The sequence below is a fragment of the Gadus morhua genome, chromosome 5 (genome assembly GCF_902167405.1).
Source record: "Gadus morhua chromosome 5, gadMor3.0, whole genome shotgun sequence".
Classification (NCBI taxonomy): Eukaryota; Metazoa; Chordata; class Actinopteri; order Gadiformes; family Gadidae; genus Gadus; species Gadus morhua.
Genome location: NC_044052.1, coordinates 18613313 through 18640234, shown reverse-complemented (window position 1 = coordinate 18640234; position 26922 = coordinate 18613313). Strand labels below are relative to the sequence as shown.

The 26922-nt window shown below is 47.6% G+C and overlaps 4 protein-coding genes across 9 annotated transcripts; 3 read left to right on the top strand and 1 right to left on the bottom strand.

Annotated features, from left to right (window-relative positions):
* Window positions 1-72: 72 nt before the first annotated feature.
* Window positions 73-5897, bottom strand: gmfb (glia maturation factor, beta). Its single transcript, XM_030356907.1, has 7 exons — window positions 5727-5897; window positions 4585-4681; window positions 4259-4308; window positions 4125-4174; window positions 3593-3675; window positions 3240-3313; window positions 73-2523 (listed from the first exon to the last, which is right to left on the bottom strand). Exons 1-7 carry the CDS (start codon window positions 5727-5729, stop codon window positions 2452-2454), a joined length of 429 nt encoding a protein of 142 aa, XP_030212767.1. The 5' UTR covers window positions 5730-5897; the 3' UTR covers window positions 73-2451.
* lgals3a (lectin, galactoside binding soluble 3a) lies at window positions 4563-13291 on the top strand. Of its 5 annotated transcripts, XM_030356881.1 has the most exons (7): window positions 4563-4698; window positions 5358-5657; window positions 6943-6957; window positions 7112-7843; window positions 9916-10004; window positions 10400-10556; window positions 11559-13291. In XM_030356881.1, the coding sequence occupies exons 3-7, from the start codon at window positions 6946-6948 to the stop codon at window positions 11712-11714; spliced, it is 1146 nt and encodes a 381-aa protein (XP_030212741.1). In that variant the 5' UTR covers window positions 4563-4698; window positions 5358-5657; window positions 6943-6945; the 3' UTR covers window positions 11715-13291. The 5 variants fall into 5 exon arrangements, with proteins under 5 accessions (XP_030212741.1, XP_030212743.1, XP_030212742.1 ...); XM_030356883.1 differs by lacking the exons at window positions 4563-4698; window positions 5358-5657 and adding an exon at window positions 6328-6397; XM_030356882.1 differs by lacking the exons at window positions 4563-4698; window positions 5358-5657 and adding an exon at window positions 6335-6417.
* Window positions 13292-13553: 262 nt separating this feature from the next.
* synj2bp (synaptojanin 2 binding protein) lies at window positions 13554-17819 on the top strand. Its single transcript, XM_030356904.1, has 4 exons — window positions 13554-13787; window positions 14525-14661; window positions 15942-16037; window positions 16412-17819. The coding sequence occupies exons 1-4, from the start codon at window positions 13724-13726 to the stop codon at window positions 16562-16564; spliced, it is 450 nt and encodes a 149-aa protein (XP_030212764.1). The 5' UTR covers window positions 13554-13723; the 3' UTR covers window positions 16565-17819.
* A 128-nt stretch (window positions 17820-17947) lies between these two features.
* On the top strand, window positions 17948-26559 carry LOC115544088 (deubiquitinase DESI2). 2 transcript variants are annotated; one of them, XM_030356899.1, is made up of 5 exons: window positions 17948-19034; window positions 21907-21979; window positions 22630-22723; window positions 23176-23317; window positions 23878-26559. In XM_030356899.1, the coding sequence occupies exons 1-5, from the start codon at window positions 18996-18998 to the stop codon at window positions 24166-24168; spliced, it is 639 nt and encodes a 212-aa protein (XP_030212759.1). In that variant the 5' UTR covers window positions 17948-18995; the 3' UTR covers window positions 24169-26559. The 2 variants fall into 2 exon arrangements, with proteins under 2 accessions (XP_030212759.1, XP_030212760.1); XM_030356900.1 differs by lacking the exon at window positions 17948-19034 and having other exon boundaries at window positions 21945-22058.
* Window positions 26560-26922: the final 363 nt, after the last annotated feature.

Sequence of the window (26922 nt, the reverse complement as noted above, 5' to 3'; positions counted from 1 at the left end):
TAATTGCTGTTTAGTTATTCAGTTTCTCATCGTTGGTATAATGTGGGGGGAAGAAAAGACGAGAAACGCAGACATTTATACATCACTATTTTATTGGGTGAATATTGGACATCGTACAAATTATGAATATTTAATAATATTTCACAAGTTACACTGATGCAAAGAGGCAGCTATGTTTCAGGTGGGGAATCTTGGAAAAGTCGACGATTCGTCTGAGTATGAAAAAAAGCCCGACATCAATGCAAAGTACATTTATTGTACGGTTTACTACATATACTAGATTAGTTGGAAAAATATGTATATCCACAGGATCAAACCAAATGCATGGCCTCACCCCCTTGTCGTTCAAACACCATACATGTATGGAAACGAAGCCATGTACAGTAGTTTACCACGCTCACCATCAAGGAATTCTCGTTTTTGTATTGGTTCGTTTGAAACATTGCACATATTCAATAGTTCATCATTAAGCAGCCTCGCTTCAATCAAATCAATATCTTATTTAAAAAAACTTTTTGGCATTTTGTTTAAGGAGGCTTCCGGATTGTGAAAGGTGTCGATCTTAATTTCAGATTAGAAATTAACAACGATTTACAGAGAGCAACGATCCCAATCTCATGGATTAAGAGCTTTCAGCTCCTCTACTTTCTGTTGAGATCTTGACAGTGATTTACAAAAAACTCCTTGACCATTGGAGATTAACCAATGCAAATTATAAAACAAAAACGAATGCATTTAATGAATAAAATAAATCAGAAAAGGATCCAACATGATATAAAAACCTTTTATATTTTTTTTCCCCAAATTCTTGTTACAGAAAATACTGTTTCTGTTTCCTCAGTGTGGCCTCCTGATTCTCATCAATACAAAATATGAAAAAAAAAACGGATTAAAAATAAGCAACAGCAAGTTTGTGTGGGGGGGGGGGGGGTTACAGCATGATGCCACACTTATTGTGTAAATCTCCACTAAATCCATTTTAGTCTGTTGCCTACAAACAGGCCGAGAACAGGTGGGGCCCAGGGGGTACGCAACGCCTCTGTGATCTGACACTCTTAAGCTCTTTGTGCACAAGTTGAAAGAAAGGCTTGCGTTTGATTTCCCAATCTAAAAAGGAATATCGCTGTTCGGTAAACTGACCTCAAGGCTGGGACAGGCACAATGTAATCCAAGTACAATGTAATCCAAGCACAATGTAATCCAAGTACAAAAACGTGATGTTTGGATCACCACAATATTAATTTAAAACAACAAAAACTAGCTATGGGTCAAATGGTATCTATGTGGCCATCTTGGCTCTAAATGGTATCTATGTGGAGGGAACTTAATGCGCCACCCAGCTATAGTTTAGAACCAAGTTGGCTGCCGGTTGGATAAGGCCCATAATCATCCACTATGACAGGTGTACAAAGGTAGTTTAAGAGTAGACCCTGTATTTGACGGAAAAGGCTGTCCTGCTGTTCAAATGGTACGGACGCCATTTCAGGAATGATTCAGTAGAAATGGAATAGACAGTTCACCGAGATTTAGACAGGTCAATGGTAGGCCTAAAAGGTCATTCCTCGCCGTCCAATCATAGTAAATAACACCATATTCAGCATGCACCAGTCAGAATCTACAATATGACAAGGCTGTTCATATATATATATTTATACACATTATGCGTGTGTACTTTGAATAGTACTGCTCCATTGTGTGCAGCATTACATTGATTTATTAGTATACATGTATAATATATGTATAATCCCTCTTTCCTTTTTGTTTGTTGTCGTTATGCCTCAGGTGAGCTACTTGTAAACGGATGAACTCGATGCATTCTACATCCACGGACCTAAAGCCTCCATCTCTGATTGTAGCAATGATTGTTCAACCGTGTCAGAAGGAAGCAACCTAAATCAATTCAAACTATATGAAGTATATTCTCTTTTTCAATAATCCAGAGAAGCCATTACTAATCCAATTATAACTAAAACATTGTGAATAAAAAATGGGTTCAACTTAAGAGACAGCTAGTTCAGGACTTATTTAAGATAAGTCGATGTCTAGTTCAAAGCCTCTAGCCTTATCCGGGAGAGTTCTAAGGCCTACAGAGATGATCCAGGAGCGTGGTTTCATGACAGACTGCACTGCACTGGCACAAGGGAAACATTAGATGAGAAGGACAATAGAAAGCAGGTCTGCATGAAATAGCATCTCCAGAAATAGTTTTGTTTTTTATGCACCTTCTCCCACTGGTGTGGTGTTTCGTAATCGAGACCATTTTATGAACCGCGTGACTGTGAAAGATATTGATTGTCCTATCCTACGGTGTTCTGTGTGGTTAGGGGGGAGGGGGGGCTACAACGAGCATCGGGGCAAACATGGCACCCCACTTCTTTAAAGAAGAAGAAAAATTAAAAAAGGACTTGACTCGGGTTGTGCGGTCTCCATTCCTCCGTTACCACGGCGACCTTAAGAGAAGAGCCCAAGCTTTTCCTTCAGCCACTCCTCGGTCAGCTCCTCAGTGGTCCTCACCTCGAACACCTGCAGACAGACAGGTAGACCGTCAGAAAGGGAGACCGTCAGACAGACAGACAGACAGACGGGTAGACCGTCAGACAGGTAGACCGTCAGACAGAGACAGGCAGGCAGACAGACAGGCAGGCAGATCATCAGGCAGACAGTCAGACAGACAGACAGGTAGGTAGTCTGTCAGACAGACGGGCAGACCGTCAGACAGACAGATCATCAGGCAGACCGTCACACAGACAGGCAGACAGGTAGTCCGTCAGACAGGCAGGCAGACCGTCAGACAGACGGGCAGACCATCAGACAGACAGGCAGGCAGAGTTTTCACTACTGCTCGTTCTTCCACCGCTTAACCATTTGCACATTGCTGAGTCGCTATGGCGACCACTGGTTATCATAAATAGTTTGCCGGACGGAACAGAACAAAAATTGTAGTTGTTCATTGCCAGCCGTTCATCATTTATCATCATGCAGAATTGGCATCATTTGATAGATGTTTTCATCCAAAGTGAAGTCAGATACCGGCCATCACGGAATAGGTAGGAGTTGGAGACAGTAAACTCAGATTACAGGTCATTAAGGAGCTGGTAGGGGTTAGACAGTTATCTCAGAAACAGGTCATTAAGGAGCAGGTCGGGGACAGAGATCAGACGATGAGCAACGCGGAGAGGAATGGTGTGGAGCAGATGGACGGAGTGGAGGAGAGGAACGGGTGTTGAGTGCTGCTCTACCTTGGTGAGGTTCAGAGTCTTCACCAGCTTGTTCTTGCTTCCTGCATACATCATCTGCTGCTCTGGTTTGCAGTCTGAAAATAGACACAAAAAAAATGTTGTGACAACAGAAATATTGTCGCTTTGCAGGCAATCTCTCACAACAACAGTATAAGATCGCTACGACCAACACTCTACACCTGTAGATGTTTACAGATTTAAAGTCCTTGAAATTACATTTTTTTCTTTCACTTTCCCCCCCCCTCTCCCTTAGCACTCAGTCATGAGACATCATTGATGATGATGATGAAGATGACGATGATGACTACAAAGAGATTAAGGAGAGGGGGTGGGGGGGGGGGGGAGGGTCTCACCGCAGGGACTGGAGAAGATGAAGCATAGCGGGTAGGAGACGCGCCCGTCGTCATGGTGAAGCTGGTAGCTGTAGACCAGGAACGTACCGGCTAGGTTAAGGAAGACCCCTTGCCCTCGTACAGGGCTCAGCCCAGAGGGAGGCAGGCCAGGTCATGAGGGGTGACCTGCTGTCCACTGGACTGCCCCTTACAGGTACAGCCGTTGCTCACCGTTTGATTGCTGGATATGTAAAGCACTTTTCCCACATGCACTCCATGTGTGAGAGCGCACCAAACTGAAATGTTCCAGAACATAGCTGCATGTGGGGATAGTGGAAACAGACCTGCGGTGCTTGAAAGGTTGTCCCAGTCATTTACCGGGAACTATGTGTGAAAGGGGCTTTAGAAACATTTGTAAGCAGTTAAAAAGGTGGCCAAGGCCTCGCTTTAACGAGACAAAACCAATGCCGATGCTACATCACATCAGGACAACATAACAATACCATACCCCCATGCATCTTCTATTTAAACACCAGGGTAAAGCAAAGGATATCTGGGCTGTCGCTCAGGCAGTTCATCCCTCAGGTCATCCACAGTAATGTCCTGAAGGGGAAGATGATCAGACAGAAGGTTAATAATATTACAATAGCAACAAGGATTATTTTATTTATTTTTCCAACCACTTGCCTCGTATTCCTCTTCCAGAACCACCAGCTGCTTTTCTTTATCGATCTTCACTGAGGGGGGAAACAGAAAAGAGAAGTGGTTAAATAAGAAGCTCTCAGTTCCTGTGGGTGCAACGCAGGTCAACAGTATTCTGGGTGTATAGCTGTTGTCCTCGAGTTATTGCCACATCCAGAAACTGTTTGCGATTGGCAGAACTAAACACATGTGATGTGAAACTAATAATATATGCCTTTAAGTGAAACCATTAAGCGAGCCAAGAAATATCAGTGACCATTTCATTCAGGACAAGGGTCGATCTGCGTACGATGAGGTTAAAACATGCTTACTGATGATGGCTGCATTGTTGGTGGCCTTGCGGAACCGGAATGCCTTCAGCTTCTCGACGAGAGCTTCGTCTACATCACACACTACTAGGGATTCACTCTGAGAACAAAAAAAGGGTAAGACGTGAATGGTCTGCACACACACACACACACACACACACACACACACACACACACACACACACACACACACACACACACACACACACACACACACACACACCTCTCTGTTGAGTGGATGATTATTATGGACCTTGTTGACTGGAGAAGTCAAATGATGGCAACACAGATAGTAGTCCTATGCGTGTTCACATTGACCCACATTGCATGATGTAGGCCAAATATGTTGTCATTCAGTTAAGCTTTGAGGGTTCTGTTAATCAATTCTGGGAGACTTCAGTAGACGTCCTGCTGGGTTAAGATCAGAGGATAAGTCCAGACTAACTCATTTGACTTACACTATATACATGCTTATGTAATACACGTTTTGGCCCTAATAAAACAAAAAAATGAGATATTTATTTTTACAGGAAATATGTGCAGCAAGCAGATGTTTCAGCATGCTGCACATATTTCCTGTGTTTATGGGCACAACAGCCACTCCACCGAACCCATTGTCTTCCTGTCCTGAAAAGATTGCTAGCAACATTAGGAGTTACGATCTTCGCAGAACGACAACATATTCTGTTAGCTACAGTGCTTTTACTAGGAAACCAATCGCAAACTACAGCGGTGGTACGAGTAAAGTCATGTATGCAAATATGCTTTGTGGACAGTTTCTGACAGGAAACGAATTCCGAACGCCCAGAAACCCAGCAAAATAACCAACAAGCAACTATCCAACTAATGGCATTATAAGCATATGTCTACGAGCCGAAGATGACAGCACACAGAAACCACCGCAGGACCATTGGATCTGGATACGGACGCTAGCTCCATGCTAAAGTCCTCATACCAAGACGTGTGTGAGCAGATCTCCACCCGTACAGGATGTCCCCACGGCTAGCATGCTACCGCTAGCAGAGGCGGGAGCCTACTTTCTCACTGCTCATTATTAGGGCATCAATTAATTAAAGGTAACGGCAGGGAGGGCAGATGCATGGCAAAACGAGTCGATTCGTTGGCTGTTGTGCTCTAAAACTCACCATGTTGACAGAGCAGACGCGGACCAGACTGCAGATGCTCGGGGACGAAGCTTTGAATGTGTTGTTTTTTTTACTTCCCCAAACCGAGATGAAATATCTTGTGACTGGTTCGACCAATCCTCTTCAACTCCTGCTCCGAAAACAGGCGTCGTAAAATAACAACATGCGTTGGATTGACAGCCAGTGCTACTTTGTATTATGTTCTTTACTCAGCATTTAACTGATATAATGATAAACAAAAGTAGTTTTTCCTTTTTTTGTGTTTTTTTGTTTTTTTGCTTGCGAAATGTAACGGATAGTAATTTCCGACAGATTCATATTTAGAAGCCGACACTTTTCAACATTTTACTATAATAATCTGATACAGTCAACACACATTTCTGTGGTTGATTCTAAACATAATATAAAAAAGGGGTTGCCGGGAAATTCAGATGGCCATAAATAAAATGTCTGTATCGACGCCAATTTTAATAAATGATTATATATAAAAACATAAATATATATATATGACCTCGGACCCTAAGTAGGAATACTCCAACATTTCATTATTATTATAATTTTACAACAGCATACTTTAGGAAGAACTCTTTCGTGGCCCCCTGTGACGTTGCCATAAAGGGGCGTGTCCACTTCCTCTCCGACCAGAAGTAGAAGAGGAGGAGGAAAGCTAGGTAGCTGCTACTGTAGTAGTGTGAGTGTGTGTTTGTGTGTGTGTGCATTGAAGCTGTACGCCACAGTGTCTACAAACATCGGGCTACTGCGATCACCCACCGTTCTATTCAAAACTTCCTAAAGTGTTAGCTTTGTCCTGACTACGAGCCCGTCGAAAGGCGATCTGTCACCCCGTTGGAGAGGTGCGAGGTACAGTCGATGCTCAACTTACTGTACTGTAGCCACGCAGCTAACGACTGAGGGCTAATTAATGGGCTATACAGCGCATTAATCGTCCCGGGGGTTCGAGAATCACCCGTAGATGTCCGGGTAGAAGTTAGGTTCGCTGTTCTAGGTGTTGTCCTGAGCTAACTAGTGACACGGAGGGTTATAATGAGTAACTTTATGGTGGGTCTGAGTCACCCACCAGGAACAGGGAAGCTTACGTTGTTCTGTACTTTTGCGTTCTTCTGACATTGTGATGTGTGTTCAGCTAGATATTATTTGCTGTTATTACTCGTTTGATAACTGGTTAAAGCTTATTTCCATTTTTTATTTGTTCTAGATCATGGATTTTTCGGTGAGTAGAAAGTTTCTTTCTATACATTTTTCACATATTCCCAATGATTGACATTTTAGCCTTTCGATTTGATTTCCTACGGTATATCATGAACGTTATCTTTTTATTATGCAGAAAGTTAAAGCAGTGTAATCTCCTTTCGTTTCCATGGCAGCTGTCTGACGCCCTCGGAGACGTCCCGGGCAAGGCAAGTACCATAGGGACCAACAACCCGTCTGCCCCCGCCCCCGCCAACCCCGGCTGGCCCGGCGCTGCCCCAGGGGCCCCCACGCAGCCCACAGGCCCCGGCGGTATGCCTGGCGGCCCACCTGGGGCCCCGGGGCAGTTCCCTAGTAGCCCGTACAACACCGGCCCCCAAGCCCCGGGCCAGTACCCCGGGCCCCCTTCGGTACCCGGGGGGTACCCGGCAGGCTCCTGCGTCCCCGGACAGTATCCCTCCGGACCCGGAGCCCCGGGCCAGTTCCCTTCGGGCCCCGGAGCTCCGGGGCCCTTCCCCGGGCCTTTCCAGGGGCAGTACCCCGCCGAGGCGGCACCGGGACAGCTCCCCGGAGCCCCGGTCCCCTACCCGTCCGGACCCTTTCACTCCGGCCCCGGGGCCCCTCCCGGGCCCTACCCCAACATGCCCTTCCCCGGGGGCCAGCCCGGAGCCGGGAACGGGATGTACGGACCGGGGGACCCCGGGGCCTTCCCCCCCGCCGCCGGCCCGGGGCCCTTCCCTGGGTTCCCGGGCGGGGCCTTCCCTCCCATGCCCCCGGGGACCTGGGGGTCGCCCGGAGGAGGCGGCTTCCCTCCCGCCCCCGGAGGAGGCGGCTTCCCTCCCGGCCCCGGCCCCTTCGGGGCGCCCATGGGGCCCTATGGGGGCCCGGCCTCTCCGGGCAACATGCTGGTGAGTCTGAAGTAGTTCAATATCATCAGTGGTATCGGCGCCTTGCTTGCTTTGCGGTGTTGTGTGTTGATTGGTGAATGGGGCACTCTAGAGCGGTTGGTGGTCTCTCTAGACTGGTTCTGGGCTCTTCTTCTGAACCTGGTGGACTCTAGACCAATTCTGGGGCTCTTTTCTTGCAGTTGTGGTCTCTAGGTTGGTTCTGGGCTCTTCTTCTGAACCTGGTGGACCCTAGGCTGGTTCTGGGCTCTTCTTCTGAACTTGGTGGTCTCTAGGTTGGTTCTGGGCTCTTCTTCTTGTAGTAGTGGTCTCTAGGCTGGTTCTTGGCTCTTCTTCTGAGCTTGTTGGTCTCTAGGTTGGTTCTGCGCTCTTCTTCTGAACTTGGTGGTCTCTAGACTGGTTCTGGGGCTCTTTTCTTGTAGTGGTGGTCTCTAGACTGGTTCTGGGGGCTCTTCTTCTGATCTTGGTAATCTCTAGACTGGTTCTGTGGTTCTTCTCCTTGTAGTGCTGGTTGTGGAGTAGGAAGACTCTTGACTATTGATTATTGACTATTGATTTTGGAGTGGGCGGTTGTGGTGGTGACGGAGGTGCTTTGGGCTGACGGGGTGACGTCTGGCTGGGGCAGCTGGTTTTAGTGCTGAGGCGGCTCCACGGGGGCTGCGTCTGCTCCGACCCCTCCCTCGGTGGTGGGTCGCTGCTGCAGCGGGGTCTCATGCGGATGAATGAGGGCTGCCGCACGCGTAGTCATGCACACTGTGTCTCTTGTGTTCCAGTCCAGGTTTTATCCGCCGTATCGCTGACCGCAATCAGCTAGTCAGTGACCAATCAGGAGCCAGGCGGTGCCTCCCCCCCCGCCCCCCCCTTGTCTACTGATGGGTTCAGCGGTTGATTTACAAAAGGCTGCGATGCTGCAGCTTGACCCCCCCCCCCCGGCGGGGTCAAAGTGCAATCTAATGTCTTGCCTTTTGCATTGTTTCTCAAAGCAGAAATATCTATATATCTATATATATATATATGCATATATACATGTACTCTACTATATATTTTTCATACAGATGACTCGTTCCCATTCCCTGTTGATCATGACATATAACGTCAACTACCCCGTCCTCGTGATTTACATCAGGTTGTCGTCTTATATTAACTTGTAATGATTTGTTTTTCCAAGTAATAAAATGGTTTCTAAGTTAGCCTGCTTGTCCTTATTCATAACATCGGCGGTTGCCAGTGGCTTGCGTAAGGCGGTAGGAAGGTCCACGAGGAGATGTTGACTCACTGGTCATTGTGATGTGATGTGGAATGTGGGAGAGGTGCAACACTCACTTCAACCAAACTAACCCTTTATTTATAGTTGTTTTTATTTGGGTTTATTTCCATGACCGGGTGATCCCCTAAGACTCGATAGTTACACCCTTTTATAACTTGGTGAACTATAACTTTATAGTTTTCTTTCTATGACTATGTGTGTACATTCCTGAAGATCAATAGTTAAAGCTATTCGACTACTACAACATATTTCTACAGCAACTTTATTTGTGATGTGTTTCTATGACGACGTGCTTCAATGCCCTTTCCCACTGTGGCCGTCCCTCAGAGGTTAAGGGGTACGCCAATGTAATTGTAGGTATTCATACTCATTAGGAATTATGTATTTAAAGGTGTCATATTATACCACCAGGTGTGAGTGTGAATAGCCATTACGAGCTGTTTTGGAAATCTGCCTCTTCTGACATCACAAGTGGGCGTGTCCACCTACATGGGTGCTGGATAGACCAGCCTACCCAGTGGACTGGAGCAAACTGCTCATCTATCCGTCATACATCTAGCTGGACACGCCCACTTGTGATGTCAGAAGAATGAACTACAGAAGAGTGATGTCAGCAGAATTTCCGAAACGGCTTGTATGGGCTAATCACACTTACACCTGGTGGTATAATATTGGACCTTTTTTAGAACATTTCCATAATTCCTCCATAGTTTACAGGACCAGCTCTACTGCTTTAAACTGAGTTATTCCTCTCCCTCCCTCCCTTCTCTCCCTCGTCTCCCCCCTCTCCTTCTCCTCCCTGTTCCAGATGGTCCCCTACGACCTGCCCCTCCACGCCGGTATGATGCCCAACCTGCTGATCACCGTCGTGGGGGAGCCCATCCACGGGGGTAACAGGTACCCCACAACTCATCCCTAATGTAGCCCACACTCACCAACAGACGTGACCTTTAGGAGTCTCACTCTAGGGGCGATGCGGTGGTGGTGGTGGTGGGTGGAGGGCTCAAATGGGGTGGTGGGGGTGTACACTTGGGTTGGAGTGTGTTGGGGGTGTGATGGTGGTGGGTGTATCACTCAAGTAGGGGCGTTGTGGTGGTGGTGGTGGGTGGAGGACCCAAATGCGGTGGTGGCGGTGCTGTTGGGTGCATCACTTGGGTGGGGGTGTGTTGGGGTGGTGTTAGTGGGTGCATTACTCTGTTGGCGTGATGGTGGTGGGTGTATCACTCAAGTAGGGGCTTTGTGGTGGTGGTGGTGGTGTTGGGTGGAGGACTCAGACCCTGGGCTCTCTGCAGGTTCGAGGTGAACTTCATGAAGGGCTCTGACGTGGTGTTCCACTTCAACCCCCGCATGGCGGAGCAGACCATCGTGAGGAACACCAACCTGGGGGGCCGCTGGGGCCCCGAGGAGCGGGACGGGGACTTCCCCTTCGCCCCCGGCCGCCAGTTTGAGGTAACACACCCAAGGGGGACCGGAGGGCTCAGGCCTAAAAAAAAATTTTGTTTGGTTCCGGTTTCCGACCGACCCTGTCAATTTATGTGCGACCCAAATTTTTTTATGAGTTTTATTAAAAAAAATATATATATATTTTTTTTTTATGTAATTACGTTTTGGTACAGCACCTCTATAATTACGTTTTGGTACAGCACCTCTTCATTCTGTACAAGGATGAGCGAATTTTCTCGTTTTTAAATGAAAACAACCTACCTATCATTCGCTGCCGCTGGAAAAAATAAAATAAATTCCCTACCTACACATGACCTCAACTGACAACCAACAGGAACCAAACTTTTTTTTTTTTTAGGCCTCAGAGAGGGGGACGGGGGGGGGCTGGGGACACTGGGGAATCAAACCCAGAGCCTGAGGACACTGGGGAATCAAACCCAGAGCCTGAGGACACTGTGGACACTGGGGAATCAAAACCAGAGCCTGAGGACACTGGGGACACTGGGGAATCAAACCCAGAGCCTGAGGACACTGGGGAATCAAAACCAGAGCCTGAGGACACTGGGGACACTGGGGAATCAAACCCAGAGCCTGAGGACACTGGAGAATCAAACCCAGACCCTGAGGACTGGGAATTACACTCTAACCACTACGCTCCCTTTCTCTCCACTCCCTCCTCTCTCTCCACTCCCTCCTCTCTCCGTCCCCTCTGCTCTTTCTCTCGCTGTCTCTCTCTCTCTCAACCCCCTTCTCTCTCTTTCTCCACTCCCGTCTGTCTGTCTCTCAGTCTCTGTCTCTGTCTTTCTCTCCCGAATTTTTTCACCCGAATATGTCCCCCACCCCCAGCTGAAGGTCCTGGTGGAGGAGGTCTCTCTCTCTCTCTCTCTCTCTCTACAGTATATACATGTGTCTCTATGTCTCTCGCCCCCAGCTGAAGGTCCTGGTGGAGGAGGTCTCTCTCTCTCTCTCTCCAGTATATACATGTGTCTCTATGTCTCTCGCCCCCAGCTGAAGGTCCTGGTGGAGGAGGACTCCTTCAAGGTGGCGGTGGACGGGACCCACCTGCTGGAGTTCGAGCACCGGATGGGGGGTCTGGAGGAGGTGACCCTGGTCCGGGTCCAGGGGGACCTGCGGCTCTACAGCGCGGCCCCCAGCATGATCTGAGACCCCTACACCCAGAACCCCACCCAGAACCCCCTACACCAGGAACCCCACCCAGAACCCCACCCAGAACCCCCTACACCAGGAACCCCACCCAGAACCCCTTACACCCAAGACCCCCCTCCCCCCCCCCCCAGGACCCCTTCCAGAACCCCGCCCCGCTTTAGTTCCTTCGGGGCTAGCCCCCCCAGCCCAGGTCCGATTCTCCTCCGTCGGTGGTGGTTCAATCAAAGGGCAGTGCTGGGCAGGTGGCTTCTAAAGCATGAAAAAGCGTATCCTGTTGAATTCTATGTTCTTATCGAATTTTTCCCTGGATCTGGCTGAGCACTTGCATTCATCATGCATTTATCATGCTAGTTTAAGATGAATACCATGAAATTAGCTGTCAAAGCATGAAAAATATCGATCAGTATTTTATTGTACATTCATGTTCAATTTTGACATTGATTTGGCGCCCGCTTGCAGTACCCTCTCGGGCCACCGGAGGGCGGTAGTACATATAAGGGAATCGCTGATGTAACAGACAAAATACAAAACACGCACTGCAGCACACACACACACACACCGCAACACACTGAGGACTCGAGCGTCAACCTCGAGTCCTCAGGAAGCCCTTCTTGTTCAGACCACTCGCTGGTGGAAATATACAGGCACATAGTCAGAGAAATCCAAAAAATCATATTTTACGTTAGTACTCTGAGCATCTGAACCACTTTGTGTCTATAAAGAGTGGCCTGTGTGGTGGTTTGCTACACGATTAATTGTATTATTTTGTATTTTAGACTAAAAGACGTTTAGCTGACGGTGACTCTACCACTAACACGACTAATAAACTATCACGACTCACGAAGTAGATCGAAAGCAACGAGTTGGGCTGTCTTTCATGTCTTTCTGTCCGTCTCCATAGCAACGCACCAGCAGGTGAATCTTTTGTGTTCACTCTGCGGTGCTGATTGGTCAAATTAGCCTTTTTTCTGCCTGATCCATATGCATGACCTTGTTTGCTATTTGCTGATAATTGATGAGCTGTCTGTCCCGAGACGGGACTACCCATCAGTCAGGGGTAATGTGAGGTGTCGTTTCGTTTCTTTTGAAGGGCCCCTATTTTACCAGCAGCTGTGACGGCCTTTCTAATTTGACCCCTTTAGTGACATCACAAGTGGCCGGGTCTGCGCTGGTGAATAAATGCAATTGTATCCAGTCCACTGGGAGGTGGGTGGTCTACTCATCATGCATACCGGTGGACCGTCCCATGTGTGATGTCACTACAGGGGACGCCTCGTCAAGGCTGATCCGCGCCACACCCTGTGGGGGAGGCCGGGCCTTTAAGCAATATTTATGAGCCATGTTCGTCCCCTGCCTTTCTTCAGTCCTTTGTATTGTTTTTGGTCACATTAAGTTAATGGTCACGTTAAGTTTTACACCATAGGATTTACGTTTGTGTACGTTGTGTCATAAACCATGAGTAGGTATTAGAGGTTTGAGAGTGATGAGTGGAAGGGGTGGTAAACATTTTCTCGCCAAAGACGGGATGGTTGTATTCGAGATTGTATGCGTATAAATAAAGACAGACAACCGTACGAACCGTGTGGATTGTGAGTTATGTTAATTAAAGCAACCCAAGACTTAAGTTATGAACTTGGAACATACTGAAGATAAATATTATCACAAAATCTCTAATTCTAAACGTGCCGCGGATTGCATCCTTATTGTAATATTGTATCCATGCTCCTTGGTCTTTTCTCAATGCTCCTTGATCCATGCTCCATGCTCCTTGGTTCAGTAATAGGTCACCCATCTAAAATAAGAAGTGCCGCGTCTCAACGTCAGGGGGCGGTACGATCCCTGCAGACTGCGCGGGGGAAGAAGACATCCAGCCAGCAGACAAAACCGAAAGCGAAGCGATCGATCAGAAGTACTGCATGAGGGGGAAAAAATAGTTTGTCCCTCCCCCCCCCCATCTTCGGATACACAGGAGTGTAACAAAATATTCACTGTACCCTATTTTAAACATGAATGGCTCGACGCACCTCGTCGCCAACGTGGTGGACATCCAGCTCAAGCGGGGACCTTCCGGTAAGATTGAGAACTCCTTCAATGAAATACCACAGCTACTAGCTACTTAGCCGCTGTAGCCTCCAGCCTCCAAATCCCTCTTTTAAATAGAACCATGCAAAAGGTTGAATAATCTTCACAGATGGACTTTGGAGAAACAGCGGTCGCTGCTAATGCCATGTCTATGATACAATAAAATGTGCGTTGGGCATCTCCAAAATGTCCACTTTTGGAGATATTTGAAGGCCCCACCGGGTGACAGGAAACTTTGGTTTTTGCAATGACGTTGCCATGATTTCTCCTCAGTAGATCAGAAGAAGGCAAGCCTTCTCATGTTAACCATGTTAGTGTACACATGTCCCACTGTCACGTCGTTGGCGACAGAGGCACGCACATTGCTTATGTAGCCTTCCCAATGTTGCATGTGAAATTGCGTGTGTAACAATTTATATTGTTATTTTCGTAGCGCAAGTCAGTCGTTATAAAACGCGCTTCGTATCAATATTTTGTTACGTCTATACTCCTCTGCAATATTCTGACAGCTTGAAGTTTGACAAAATTAGATAAATACTTTGTATTATCTGGCTTTACCGAGTTGGGGTTAAGGTCATTAAGACCCGTAACTACCATGATTAGAATAACATTCTCGTTCTCCGATCATCAAGTGTGTGTGTGTGTGTGTGTGTGTGTGTGTGTGTGTGTGTGTGTGTGTGTGTGTGTGTGTGTGTGTGTGTGTGTGTGTGTGTGTGATTCCTCAGGCCTGGGCTTCAACATAGTCGGAGGAGTGGACCAGCAATATGTGGTCAACGACAACGGCATCTATGTGTGTAAAATCAAAGAGAATGGCGCGGCAGCACTGGACGGAAGACTAGAAGAGGGAGACAAGATCCTGGCGGTGAGTGGAAACACAATCTCTTGTCGTGGTGGCGCTAATGTTAGAGTAAACAGGGCTGCCGACACGCAGGAAGTCAATGAACCGAGGTTGTTTCATTATTGATGGTAGCAACCGCCCAGATGACTGGGCACCTAGAAAGTCCATGTTTGTGCTGATGTGGAGGTCTTGGTTCACAGATGTCTGTCGTTGGTCTGTGTTGTGTCATCAATGAAAACGAGAAGATTCAGCAGAATCTTGTGATGATTCGAGGCTTGACAGTGAAGATTTGATTCCGGGGTAAACCTTTTCCATGTTGTGGTTCACTTATAGTATACCGCGTGTAGTTGTGTGAACCTTTAGGCCCAAGGGTCATTACACTGTCTTCCACAGTGACCTAAGTTACAACATAACTTAGGCTGGGAGGAGGCAGGAAAGTGTATTATCAGAAACACCTTAATGGTGTGCTTATGCTACAGAAGCCTTAGGAATAACAAATGCAAGCTACGTTATTATCGTATATTCATTCATTAGCAGTTTGCCATAACCACTACAACAGATATCCAAATACTTTTCTAAATTCCACACCTCAGCTGAAGAAAGGTCAAGACTACCTGTGCTATATAATCACACATCACCACGGTTAACACATCGTAACATACAGGTCAAGACTGTGGCCACAGGGTTGGTATCTGGAATTCTGTTCAGTCTGTAACCCTATCTTGATAGATAGGTACCACAGCTGATAATCTTTATGTGCTTCACTGATATGAATTTGCATCTCGGTCCCTGAGGCCAGTGGTACTTTAGATACTGCCTTTGTGTTTTTATGGTTGGATAACCTTTTAAGGTATCTCCTAAAATACAATGGCACGTATTAATTCAATCGACATTGTAATAAAACCCTTTAGAAAAATTAAATACAATACAGGCTAAAAGCACTTTGAAGATATCCCTGTTTTTAAATGGTTATGGGAATTACAGTTTGCATTACGGATGGATAAAGACTGTTAATCCAGGTCGCAAGACTGGACCGTAAATCATGAATAAAAAACTGTGAAACTTTACAAAGGAAATGTGTTTTTTGCAGCCAGTTGGAGTCGCTGGTTTCAACAGGTACTATGGCGCCCACTAGTGGTCCTTAAGGGGTACTGCACGAACGGAAGGAAATTAGTGCATTAGTGCATTTGCTCGGCAAAATGCAACTGTTCTTTCCCCCCCCCCTTTGGAGTCACGTGTTTTAACAGAGTCCTCTTCATCATGTTCTAACGGAGTCTTCCTCATCGTGTTTACTGGGTCTGCAGATAAACGGGAACAAGCTGGAGAACTGTAACCACGGCGTGGCGGTGGACCTGTTCCGGAGCGCCGGCGAGGACATCCTGCTGCAGGTCCAGAAGAAGGTCAGCCTCGCATCACATCAGATCCCAATCCGGATTCGGGCTGTTCGCACATGGTTTTGAAGCGTTACTTCTGGACCCAGTTCAGAGTTCCCCGTAGACTCTGCATAGCCTGCCCCCTTTGCTCCCCATTACCCCTACACCCCTCCTACACACTTATTGTACGTTGCACGCCCTGGAACTTAATTTACGCACTTATTTTGAAAGCAACATTAACCGTTGGAGCAACATACATTTTCATCAGTTACGTTGTTTTAACGGTGTGTGTGTGTGTGTGTGTGTGTGTGTGTGTGTGTGTGTGTGTGTGTGTGTGTGTGTGTGTGTGTGTGTGTGTGTGTGTGTGTGTGTGTGTGTGTGTGTGTGTGTGTGTGTCCCAGCACCCGCCCCACAGGAACGGCCCCTCCAGCCCGGATGCGGGGGGGGACTCTGCGCTGCCCGCTCTGGGCGTGCTGGTGGGGGTGCTGGGCGCGGCCGCCCTGATGGCCCTCCTCTACCTGCGCTTCCAGCCGACCCTCCGGAGGCCCTTTTAACCAAAGACCCCCCCCCCCCCACTACCGCCCCCTATTTTATACCCCTGGCCGAGACACTTTACCCCCCCCCCCCCCCCCCCCCCCCCCCCCCGGACCACACGGGAAACGATTAACACAGTAACCTAACGAGACGTAGAACCATCCTTTGTTTGGGGGTGTTGGTAGATATGAAGGTAGCCGGTGCCTGCCCCTTGTTTTGCATATGTATATGTACCTGTATTTATGTGTATGTTACACGCCGTGATCGTAGAGGTGTGATCGCCGCCGCCAAGCTTGGCGCCTGACGTCGTTCTACGAAGGGGAGACGACTGATGTAGCCCATGCACTACAAGGATTCCTTCGTAATTAGCGTAGGTCAAAGGTCACCGCATAGCACCCGACATTTCAATGCCACCCCCCTGTGTGTGTGTGTGTGTGTGTGTGTGTGTGTGTGTGTGTGTGTGTGTGTGTGTGTGTGTGTGTGTGTGTTACCAATTCACATCACTGTTCATCCACAGCGCCTTTTCACATCAGTGACCAATCACAGCCCGCATGCGGCCATGTTTCCCCCCCCCCCCCCCCAAGGTTGTGTGTGTTAAAAAAAGAAAACGGGGTGTGATTTCCATGTGCATATTTGTCAAACGAAACAACAAAAGCCATATAAGCGCCACTTCATGTATTGCCTTGTGTCCATTCTGTACAGGTTTGTCTGGTTGGCTCATGGGATGCGTAGAAATGGTCACGTTCAATGGAACACAGTCACTGATGGTGTTATTTGTTAATTGAAACCCCGTCGTTGTCTGCCGAATATTTTGCATACCGACGCTAATTGGTGGCAATGAAGAAAGTCACGTGTTGATTGGGTGACGGAGGTCAGGTGGTTCGACTGATTGACCGCAGCTAAATACTTTATATTTTCACCATTGCGGTTGGGAAACAAAAGTTCTCAATCTAAGAAAGAAAAACACCACCGACTCGTTGTTTTGCACTATAACCACGGTCTCAAATCATTCTGTCATTGCCTAGAAAGCCCAGCGGGTGTTTTTGATGAGGGGGTTAATTGCCATGATTGCTTTTTTTCATGATCAGTCAGTGTGAGGTGGATGTCTTGGGTTTAACATAGCTCTAGTGTGTAAATACTTTTCGTTTGGCCGTGCTGGATGAGATAGTGAGTATGTAAACGTATGCCAGGATGAAAGATCAGAATCATTAAATTATGCAAATACTATGTGTTTGAGGACCAAGCACCTATTAAAATTCATGTTGAATTCTCTTATTTGTACTTTGGTGTATCTATACTTTGCGTGTGTGTGTGTGGGGGGGGGGAAAGAAGAATGATTGCAGTTATTTCCGATTATTTTTAATTTGAGGTTATTGTGTTACTGACTCTCAGCCGATCCACACACGCGCATCATTTTCGACATCGGTTATTGGAGGATGTTGCCACAGAGGTGACTGATGTAATCAAATGCTTCCCCCTTCAGTGTGCTCTCATTCGCTGAGGGATAGGGCAGCGGTGTTCGTCGCCGTGTAACTCTTGAGCGATTAAACTGATCGGAACATTTTTAAATAAAAATAATATTTTTAACGAAACACTACTCCGGTATATTCGGTCCCGTTACGCGGATATTCACCGCGGCGACTTGGAAAGAAATTTATGCCAACAGAAGCGAGTGGAGAGAGCGGCTACGGACTACCGTCCACGGGAGATGCTGGTAACTCGGCGGATGTAAACCTCCGCATTGTGTCAACATGGCTCCAGCATCCTCCGTGACTGCTGCTTCCCTCGCTGTGGCGTTTTTTGCCTGAAAAATGGCTAGTGGTCGATGGGTTCGCTCCAGCTGCCTTCCCCCCGCCGTGGACGCCCATGAGAGGAGAGTGATATCGGCCAATGTGAGCTCTGTCTTCGATTTGACCGAGTCGTTTGAGGCCTACTCTGCCCTAAGGATCAAGTTTTTCCATCGCTCGCTGCTGCTGCCTCTGATCGCTTCGTCCATTCTAATTTTTTGAGGATTCTTAGTTTTCTTTCTGCGAACACCACCCCCCCCCCCAGCCACCATCGTTCTGTTCTGAACAGACTCCCCGGTTTCTGGCAGCGGGCGGTGGGCCGCAGTCTCCAGCCGCTCGATGCGCTCTGCTGGGATTTGATTTCAGGGCTTTTCGATTTTTTTTGTGGAGCAAAATTGATTCTGTGACATATCGCCGGGCATGATTTTTTTAGTAAACACTTGTAATTCTCATTTCTCCGGACATTATTCTGGAAAAACAACTTCCCTTTCGGCGGGGAAGGGGGCTGCTTGCCTCCACTGACCAAGAGAGGGCTGCTGTAGAGCGGTCTCTGATGTCCGCGCTGTCCGCTAGACTTGTTGTTTAGTGCGGGGCCACCAAGGTGCTGAAACTACTACGACACGTAGGCTACAGGACGCTCGCCTTATCCTCTCAGGTTTAAACCATGGCAAATGAACCTGTGATCCTTAATGTGTATGACATGGTAAGCAACGGTCCTCCTCCGCTTTAATTAATACAATGCATGAAGGGTAGTCGGTGTGGGTTTAGAAAGTGTGCAAAACACGGTTGCATGCCAAGCGTAGTTATTCCTAGTGTCTTGACATTGTTTTACGGTGTACACAGTACACCATCACTTAACCCTCCACACTCCAACCAAATCGACGCCTCGGCGCCCTGTCCATCATATCTGATCCGAGATCAGATACATTACAGAGAATGATACACCGCTGGGCCCCAGTGGGACATAACGTCCTGACGGAGTAATCTGCAGCCATGACAGGGCTATCTAAATCCCCTGTCTATAACTTATATTTAATCGCCTGCCTTTAGGCTTACATTTTTTATATCTTCCAATCCAAGATAGTTCCGCTGACCAGCGGGGTGAATGCATAGGGCCTCCTCTCCACAGAATTTCTCGACACGGATCATAACCAAATAACACCCTTTGTTATTATTATTTTTTTTTGTCATTGTTAATGTTGCATACGCGTCACAACAGTGTGTAAAGTTGTCTTAGACGCAGGCGCATTGGGGGCGAACAGTAGTCGTTTTTTTCAATTTCAAATGATTCTCGTCTGCCACAAAAGCTGGCCGTTTTCAAGTGTGTGATCTGAGTCCCACGATCTCGCGTGATCACCCCCACTGACGGAACACAGACGAGGCCCATCGTTCAGGCGCCCACTACATGCTCCACACATGTGAATAATGTACTACCAAGTCGACTTAGCCGCATTATTTACCACTATTTCTCAAATGTTGCATTTTAAGAAACTTACATTTGATTCCAAAAGCACAAATTTTGAAAGAAGTTGGTAGTTGGTGCATGCCTATATCGATGTGTACACGCTTCAGTGATGGTCTGGGAGACTACGGTTAAATATTACTATGATTGCGTGCTGGATTGAATAATGACTAACTGTATCACACACGCACACAGTCTCAAAAACAGAAGCACAAACAGCATGCACATAGTCTCACACACACAAACCATACTTCATGCAGATGGTGTCACACACACACACACACACACACACACACACACACACACACACACACACACACACACACACACACCAGACACACACACACACACATATCTTCAAGTAGCCTCTGAGATGAGGACCTAGAGGAGGCCCCAGCAGACAGCTGAGGGGGTCGGGTTTCAGTGTGGCTCCGCAGGGAGTCCGAGGCACACTGCTGCTTTCGGGCTTCGTAGACAAAATGACACAGGAAGTGGACCATATCTGCCTCTCAGCGTTTTATCAGAGAGGGCAGACGAGCTGCAGGGGCAGGGTCATTTGGCGGGGAGGTTGATCAACCCCCAGGCCAAAAGGGAACGGGTTTGATCCCCGACGTCCGCAGTGGAACAGTCGGCCTTACATTTACATTCCGGGCATTTAGCAGACGCTTCGTCTTGTATTTTATCAGAAGAAAGAGGAACAAGGATATATCGCCGTCGGTACAGTTAGGATGTTCATAGAACCAAGTGCCAAGCAAAGGCACCCTTGAGCCAGGCATCCCGACCCGCTGTACCTCCCCCTTGATGACCTGCGTCTGAGTCCACCGTCAGAGTCACAGGGGAGGAGGGCCTCTCCGAGTGGCACCGACACTAACCGGCGCTACGGCGCAGACAGACAGGTCTGGGCGGCCTCGCCTCTGAAATCATGCCGTCGCTCCAGTGAAGCTCTGGCATCTCTGCCCGGCCGCTGGAATGTTGCGTGGGTGTGCCGGTCACATGGTCAGATGTGGGGGGGGGGGGGGGGGCTGGCATTCCTTCAAATACCAGCCGGAACAGACGCTTGAGATGTGACAGGAGGGAGAGCGACGGGTGATGTCCACAGCAGAGTGCTGAGCTGGGAGGAAGAGGAACACGGCGGGTTTCAGGGGAGAGTTTCATTGTCATGTTCGAGATCCCAGACTTCTTCTTTTGTACCCTGAAGACGTTGGTGGGTCAGGGGGCAGCACACAGGGGCCAGTTCCTCTGTCAGAAGACGCATGAAACACAACACTGTACACAGCACAATGCACAATGCTCTCTAGGGGCTGTCAGCCCCCTGTCCGCTGCACTCAGCCCCCCCCCCCCCCCCCCCCGCTGGGTAGCAGCCACTCTAAAGGGGTGACGGCATTGGTCAGGATAATTGTGAGGCAGCAATCTTGTTCTGTGATTAATAATTGACGGCTGGCCGTGCATGGATAGCTTTTAACGTCGGTCCTTTAACGCAGGCCGGAGGGGTATTGGACCCGGGGTCAGATGGGTTAGCAGCTGCAAGCTACACGCAGGAAGTAACACTGTGTGGTTCCTTGAGTGACTTCCTGTTTCCTGTTAATCTGTAAGCATCAGCGGTTAGCGTTGACGAGTGCAGAAAAGACCAAAAGACGATTCGATGCTTTCGGCTGCATGAAAGTATTCAAGATGAAGTGCGTGTGTACTGTACTGCTGTGAGGACACACGCCCACAAAGACACAAACTCACACACACACACACACACACACACACACACACACACACACACAAAGTATACTAGTGTGGCATAGACTAAATTAATTAATGAATAAACCTGCAGCCATCCTGCACCCATATGTGGTTGCCAGGGAAACGTTGCAGTGCAGCTCCTAAGTTCCCAGCTCCAACGATTGATGACTGATGATGTTTTGATTGTTTATCCTCTCTTTGGATGAAAGCGTCTGCTAAGCTAAATCAATGAATGAAAATCAATGATGTATGCTGCCTGTGCATTAGCACACTCTCTTTGATATCGAAAATACATTGCGGTGAATTACTTCCCTGGTCCAAACCTATCTATACTGTGTGTTGACCTCTCGTTTTTCTGTCTGTCCTTTCTCTGTTGCCTTAGTACTGGATCAACGAGTATACCTCTAACCTGGGCATTGGGGTCTTCCACTCAGGCATCGAGATCTACGGCCGAGGTAAGGACCGCGGCGGCGGAGTGTTGGGGCTTGAGCCGTGGTTTGACAGACATGATGCCATCCAATGATGGAGTCATCAGTGAGTCATCACAGTGTGTTATTGTGCGTGATTATGTAACAGCCATTGTGTTTCTCAGAGCCTGGCTAGGTCAGAGAACTTTTCTTAATAACTTGAATTTAATTTTCTCCATGCAAATTCCTTCCCACATACAGTTTGTGCAATCAGTTATCAGTATGAAATGTAAATAACATGTATTATTTGCATATGTCATGGATGATGCCTTAAAGGGCCTCTGTTTTATCACCAAGGGCGAGGCTGATTTCAAAGTGTATCTCCTGGGGACATCACAAGTGGGAGGGTCCACCCAGACAGATAAATCATGTTAACAGCCTACCCAGTGGACTTTAACCCACTGGTGTGCCTGGGAGTCGATCCATCACATAGGGTTGTACACAACCCCACTCGCTGATGTCACCAGCAGACAGATTTTGAAATTGGCTTCTTATGACTCACCGCCCTGACACCTGGGCGTGAAACAGAGTCCCTCCTCGGGGCAATGTCGAACCATCAGACCCGGGGTCGGCTGAGACCACCGTCCCATGCAGCGCTGACCCCCCCGTGTCTCCGACCCTCTACTCCCCAAACGTAGAGTTCGCGTACGGCGGGCATCCGTACCCGTTCAGCGGTATCTTCGAGATAAATCCCGGGAACGCCAGCGAGCTGGGAGAGACCTTCAAGTTCAAGTGAGTCCACCCCCCCCCCCCCCCTTACACCCGCTGGTCTACACACAGTCACCCTCAGGGCGGCGTGGTGTAGTGGCTAATCTGTCCGCTGAAAGGTGGTGGGTACAATCCCCAATGTCCTCAAAGCCTACCTGTAGCCGTCGTGGACCGAGGTCCCCTTACCTGCCTGCTTCTTAACGACATGTGTTGCACAACCTTGTGTATTTTATGTAAGAAGATGTCTCTGATGGTAGTAATAGTACAGAGGGATATTACCAGATGGTGCACACTAACACTCATGCACTGATGGTTGGGTCGACGATGCCCATCCCATAGTTTTGTCGGGAGCCGTTGTTCGAGGACTCCTTGAGCGACGCACTTCAGCTCAGAGGAACCGGGGGTCCGACCTAAAGGCCGAGCCCCCGAGCGGTCCACTGCTCCGGTTGGTGATTGGTTTTGCGTTTCGTAAACAGGGAGGCCATAGCGCTCGGCACGACGGACTTCGCCGAGGAAGACATGGACAAGATCATGGAGGAGCTGGGGAAGGAGTTCAAGGGGAACGCCTACCACCTCATGCACAAGAACTGCAACCACTTCTCCTCCTCCCTCTCCGAGGTCAGTCCTGGCCCGGCCTTCCTCTTCTGCTTTTCTGTCTGTGGAAGTTTAGGTTCACTAGATACCTAAACCAGATAAGGTAACAATGTTCATGAAGTAACAATAGCTTCGAAATTCGCATGCACAAATAGATCATTCAGTCAGGTAAACTTTATTTTTAGCAAAACTGCATGCATCTGCAAAACAAGAGAAACAACACAATTAGAACCAGGATTAGTTTAAAATTAACAACATTTAAAATCTTAATCTTGACTTGAGGCAAGCTAAACTAAAATTGTGCCTTAAAATATCTTCCCATTGTACTGTCCTCAAGCCTGAAGACTCCCTAAAGACTTTAACCCCTTGAGGTTCTACTTCCTGTCTGTGTGTCTCCTATTCTTAAACCCCTTGAGGTTCTTCTTCCTGTTTGTGTGTCTCCTTTTCTTTAACCCCTTGAGGTTCTACCTCCTGTCTGTGTGTCTCCGGTTCTTAAACCCACTGAGGTTCTACTTCCTGTCTGTGTGTCTCCGGTTCTTTAACCCCCTGAGGTTCTACTTCCTGTGTGTCTCCTGTCCCTCCAGCTGCTGTGCGGACGCGAGGTTCCCCGCTGGGTGAACCGGCTGGCCTACTTCAGCTCCTGCATCCCCTTCCTCCAGAGCTGCCTGCCCAAGGAGTGGCTGACCCCGGCCGCGCTGCAGAGCCACATCAGCATGGGCCTGCACAAGGACGGCCACGGCGACCCCAGCGACGAGGACCGCTCCTCGCCGTCGTCGCCCACGGGCGCCGGCGGCAGCGGCACCGCCTCGGGCTCGGGCTCCGGTTCGGGCTCGGGCTCGGGCTCCTCCCACAGCTGCCGCCACACGCGCGTCTGAGGGGCGGGTCTTTCCCGGCCCCGTCTCCTCCGGCTCCTTCTCCCCTCCTCGTCCCCGCGGCCCCCGGCGACCTCTGACCTCCTGAACAGCACAGCCTCGCGGTCGCCGCCGTACGACCCCCGAACCAACCAACCACCTGACCTCACTCTGCCCCGCCTCCGGGTGCGGAAGGAGGCGGGGACAGAACAGAAGGATGACCTCGTCTTGGACCTCATCAGAGGAGCGGAGCGAGACCCCCCCCTCCCCCCCCCGAGGCGGCCGGACCGCCGCGCTGTGAGACGGACAGGCAGACGGACGGACAGGTACCCCGCGGTGCGCTGAGAAGGTGCTGAACAGGCTCCTCCTCCTTTTCTTAGTAGTTGTGTTTAGTATTTTTCCATGAACCTCTACACCCGTGTCAGCCTTTTACCCACCACCCCTCCCACCCCCTCTGGCTAGCTGAGACGACACAGGCTACCAGGAACTCCTAACCTGCTGGCAGTCGGGCAATACTTGTTGGATAACCTCTACGTGGCCTTGTATTCATACTACTAACCCATGCCCCCCCCCCCCCCTCCCTCATCTGGAAGAGGTTTCCGATGGACCGTTGTTGTTTTTACAATCTGAAATAGTAACCTCTAGAGTTATCAAACGTCCCGGCTAGACAATGCCTCAACCCAAAACCTTCTTGACGGTGGATTTAGGTAAAGGTCATTAATGAGCAGGTAGGGGTTAGGGCATCTTGCTGAAGGATTTGAGCAGACTTGGGAATTGATCCCAGTACATGTCGACTTGGAGTCTAAAACCCGACCTTCCAGTGACCACTTAAATAAGCTGAATTGATACAACCCTGAGGGCCTAGTTAGTCATATGTACAATTAATGGTTATTTCCATGTAATTATCCCCACTGACTCACATGTTTATATTTCCAGACCAACAATACGTTTGACAGTAAAAAACTTCAATGGAAGTAGCTTTATGGCAACCAGATGCAATGGAGAATCATGGGAAATGTAGTCTTTATTCCTGAACATGCTCCTCTCTCTTCTTTAGCCTTTAACATGCCCGTCAGCATCTTAGGGGCCGCATATATGAATGGAAACAGAGGTTTGTGGTCGTAAAATATTTATAACGTAGATGGGTAATGTAAACTTTGAGCCATTTCTAAACCTTTACAAACACTGTCTGATTTATTCTGGTTCCTCTATCTGTCATTGAGGAACTGGAAATGTTCAGTACAGTCATGTTGATGATGTTTGAGGACAGGAGATTTTTATTTTGAAGCAAATCAATGTAAAACGAAGCAGCTCTATAGACAATAAACAAGAACCTGACTTTCTCAAAAAGCAGTGGATGCTCTTAACTTTTATAATGAAGGAAACTTTATATTACAACAACAAAAACAACAGCTGTGTAACTAACTTCCTCCGTTTGAAATGCAGTTCTAACCTGTACTACTGCAATGTTCTTCTACACCAAGTGTCTGGGTGGAGCTCAGCCTAATCACATTGGTTCTCCACCCAAAACTCCACTATCATGGCTTTATATTTGTTGACAAAAGGCCTACATACCTGCTATATACAGGTAGCATTATACAAGGATAATGTGATTCAACATGAATTATTCTGCCCATTATATTTCTGTGTATATTATTTAGTTAGAACCAAGAACAGTGGCCCTTTAAAGAAATGAAACCTTTAATTATTGTAATTCTTAATATGTTAATTCAATATTGATTACTTAATTCGTATTAAACAATATGGTGCTGAACTTTAACCCCCTTGGTCTGCGGTCTGCGGCTGTATTTGTCCAAATGAGATGGAAATGGAAAATGAATGAATCATTGTTTTTCAGTACAGACAACTGTTTTTGTTGTTTTGTGTTACTGATTCAATGCAGGCTGTCGGTACAGCATTTTTAAATCTCCAAGCATGTGTATCATTGAATTGCCATGTGTTAACGTTGTTAAATCTGAAACATTAATCCATTCATGGGCTATCCTTAGTCTAGCGACCCCTCTCTCAGGAAGGTATATGTGGCCATTCAAACAAACTTAACAAGTGTATAACAAGTCTAGTTTATGGATGTATGTGTAAACCATCTATTTTAATGTATTTATTTTTTCATCACCGGTTAAGTCCTGTTACATTTCATCATGTGTCTAGCGTTTTATAATGGTTTTATTTGACGGTTTTTAATATTATGATTGATTACACTTTGGATTGATTGCAGTATTCCATGCTCAAAACATTTGGACCGACTGACAGCCAAAAAACCTTTTGATCTCCATTGTATTGTGACATCCGTAACCATGTATGTTCCTTTCCTAATGCAAGAAAGTTTCGAACGGTATGCTGTATTAGAATAAATTCAGACAAATCAAATAACAATGAAACTTTCTGTATATCCTAGTCGAGACAAGATATGTGTTTTTTTAAACCATTGTCTACTTATTGGACGTTATTAACTTTTTTGATTCAATCAATTACTTTTGTATCCTGTGAAAATATGTGTTATAGGCCAATAGTGGCCTACATATATCATACTGTATACATCTACACAATAGGGCTATATAACCCTTCCCAAAGAGTAATAAATTAGATGCATCATCTGATTTTGTCACGTAACACAACTAACGTAAGGATTTACTCCCAAAAACATAGTCCTTAATTAGGCAACAACAGGGTACAATGTAAATTCGCTTTCAATGTAAATTCGGTTCCTAAGTAGTACCGCTGGGTTGCCATGACCACGATATGACGCGTCGATTTTTT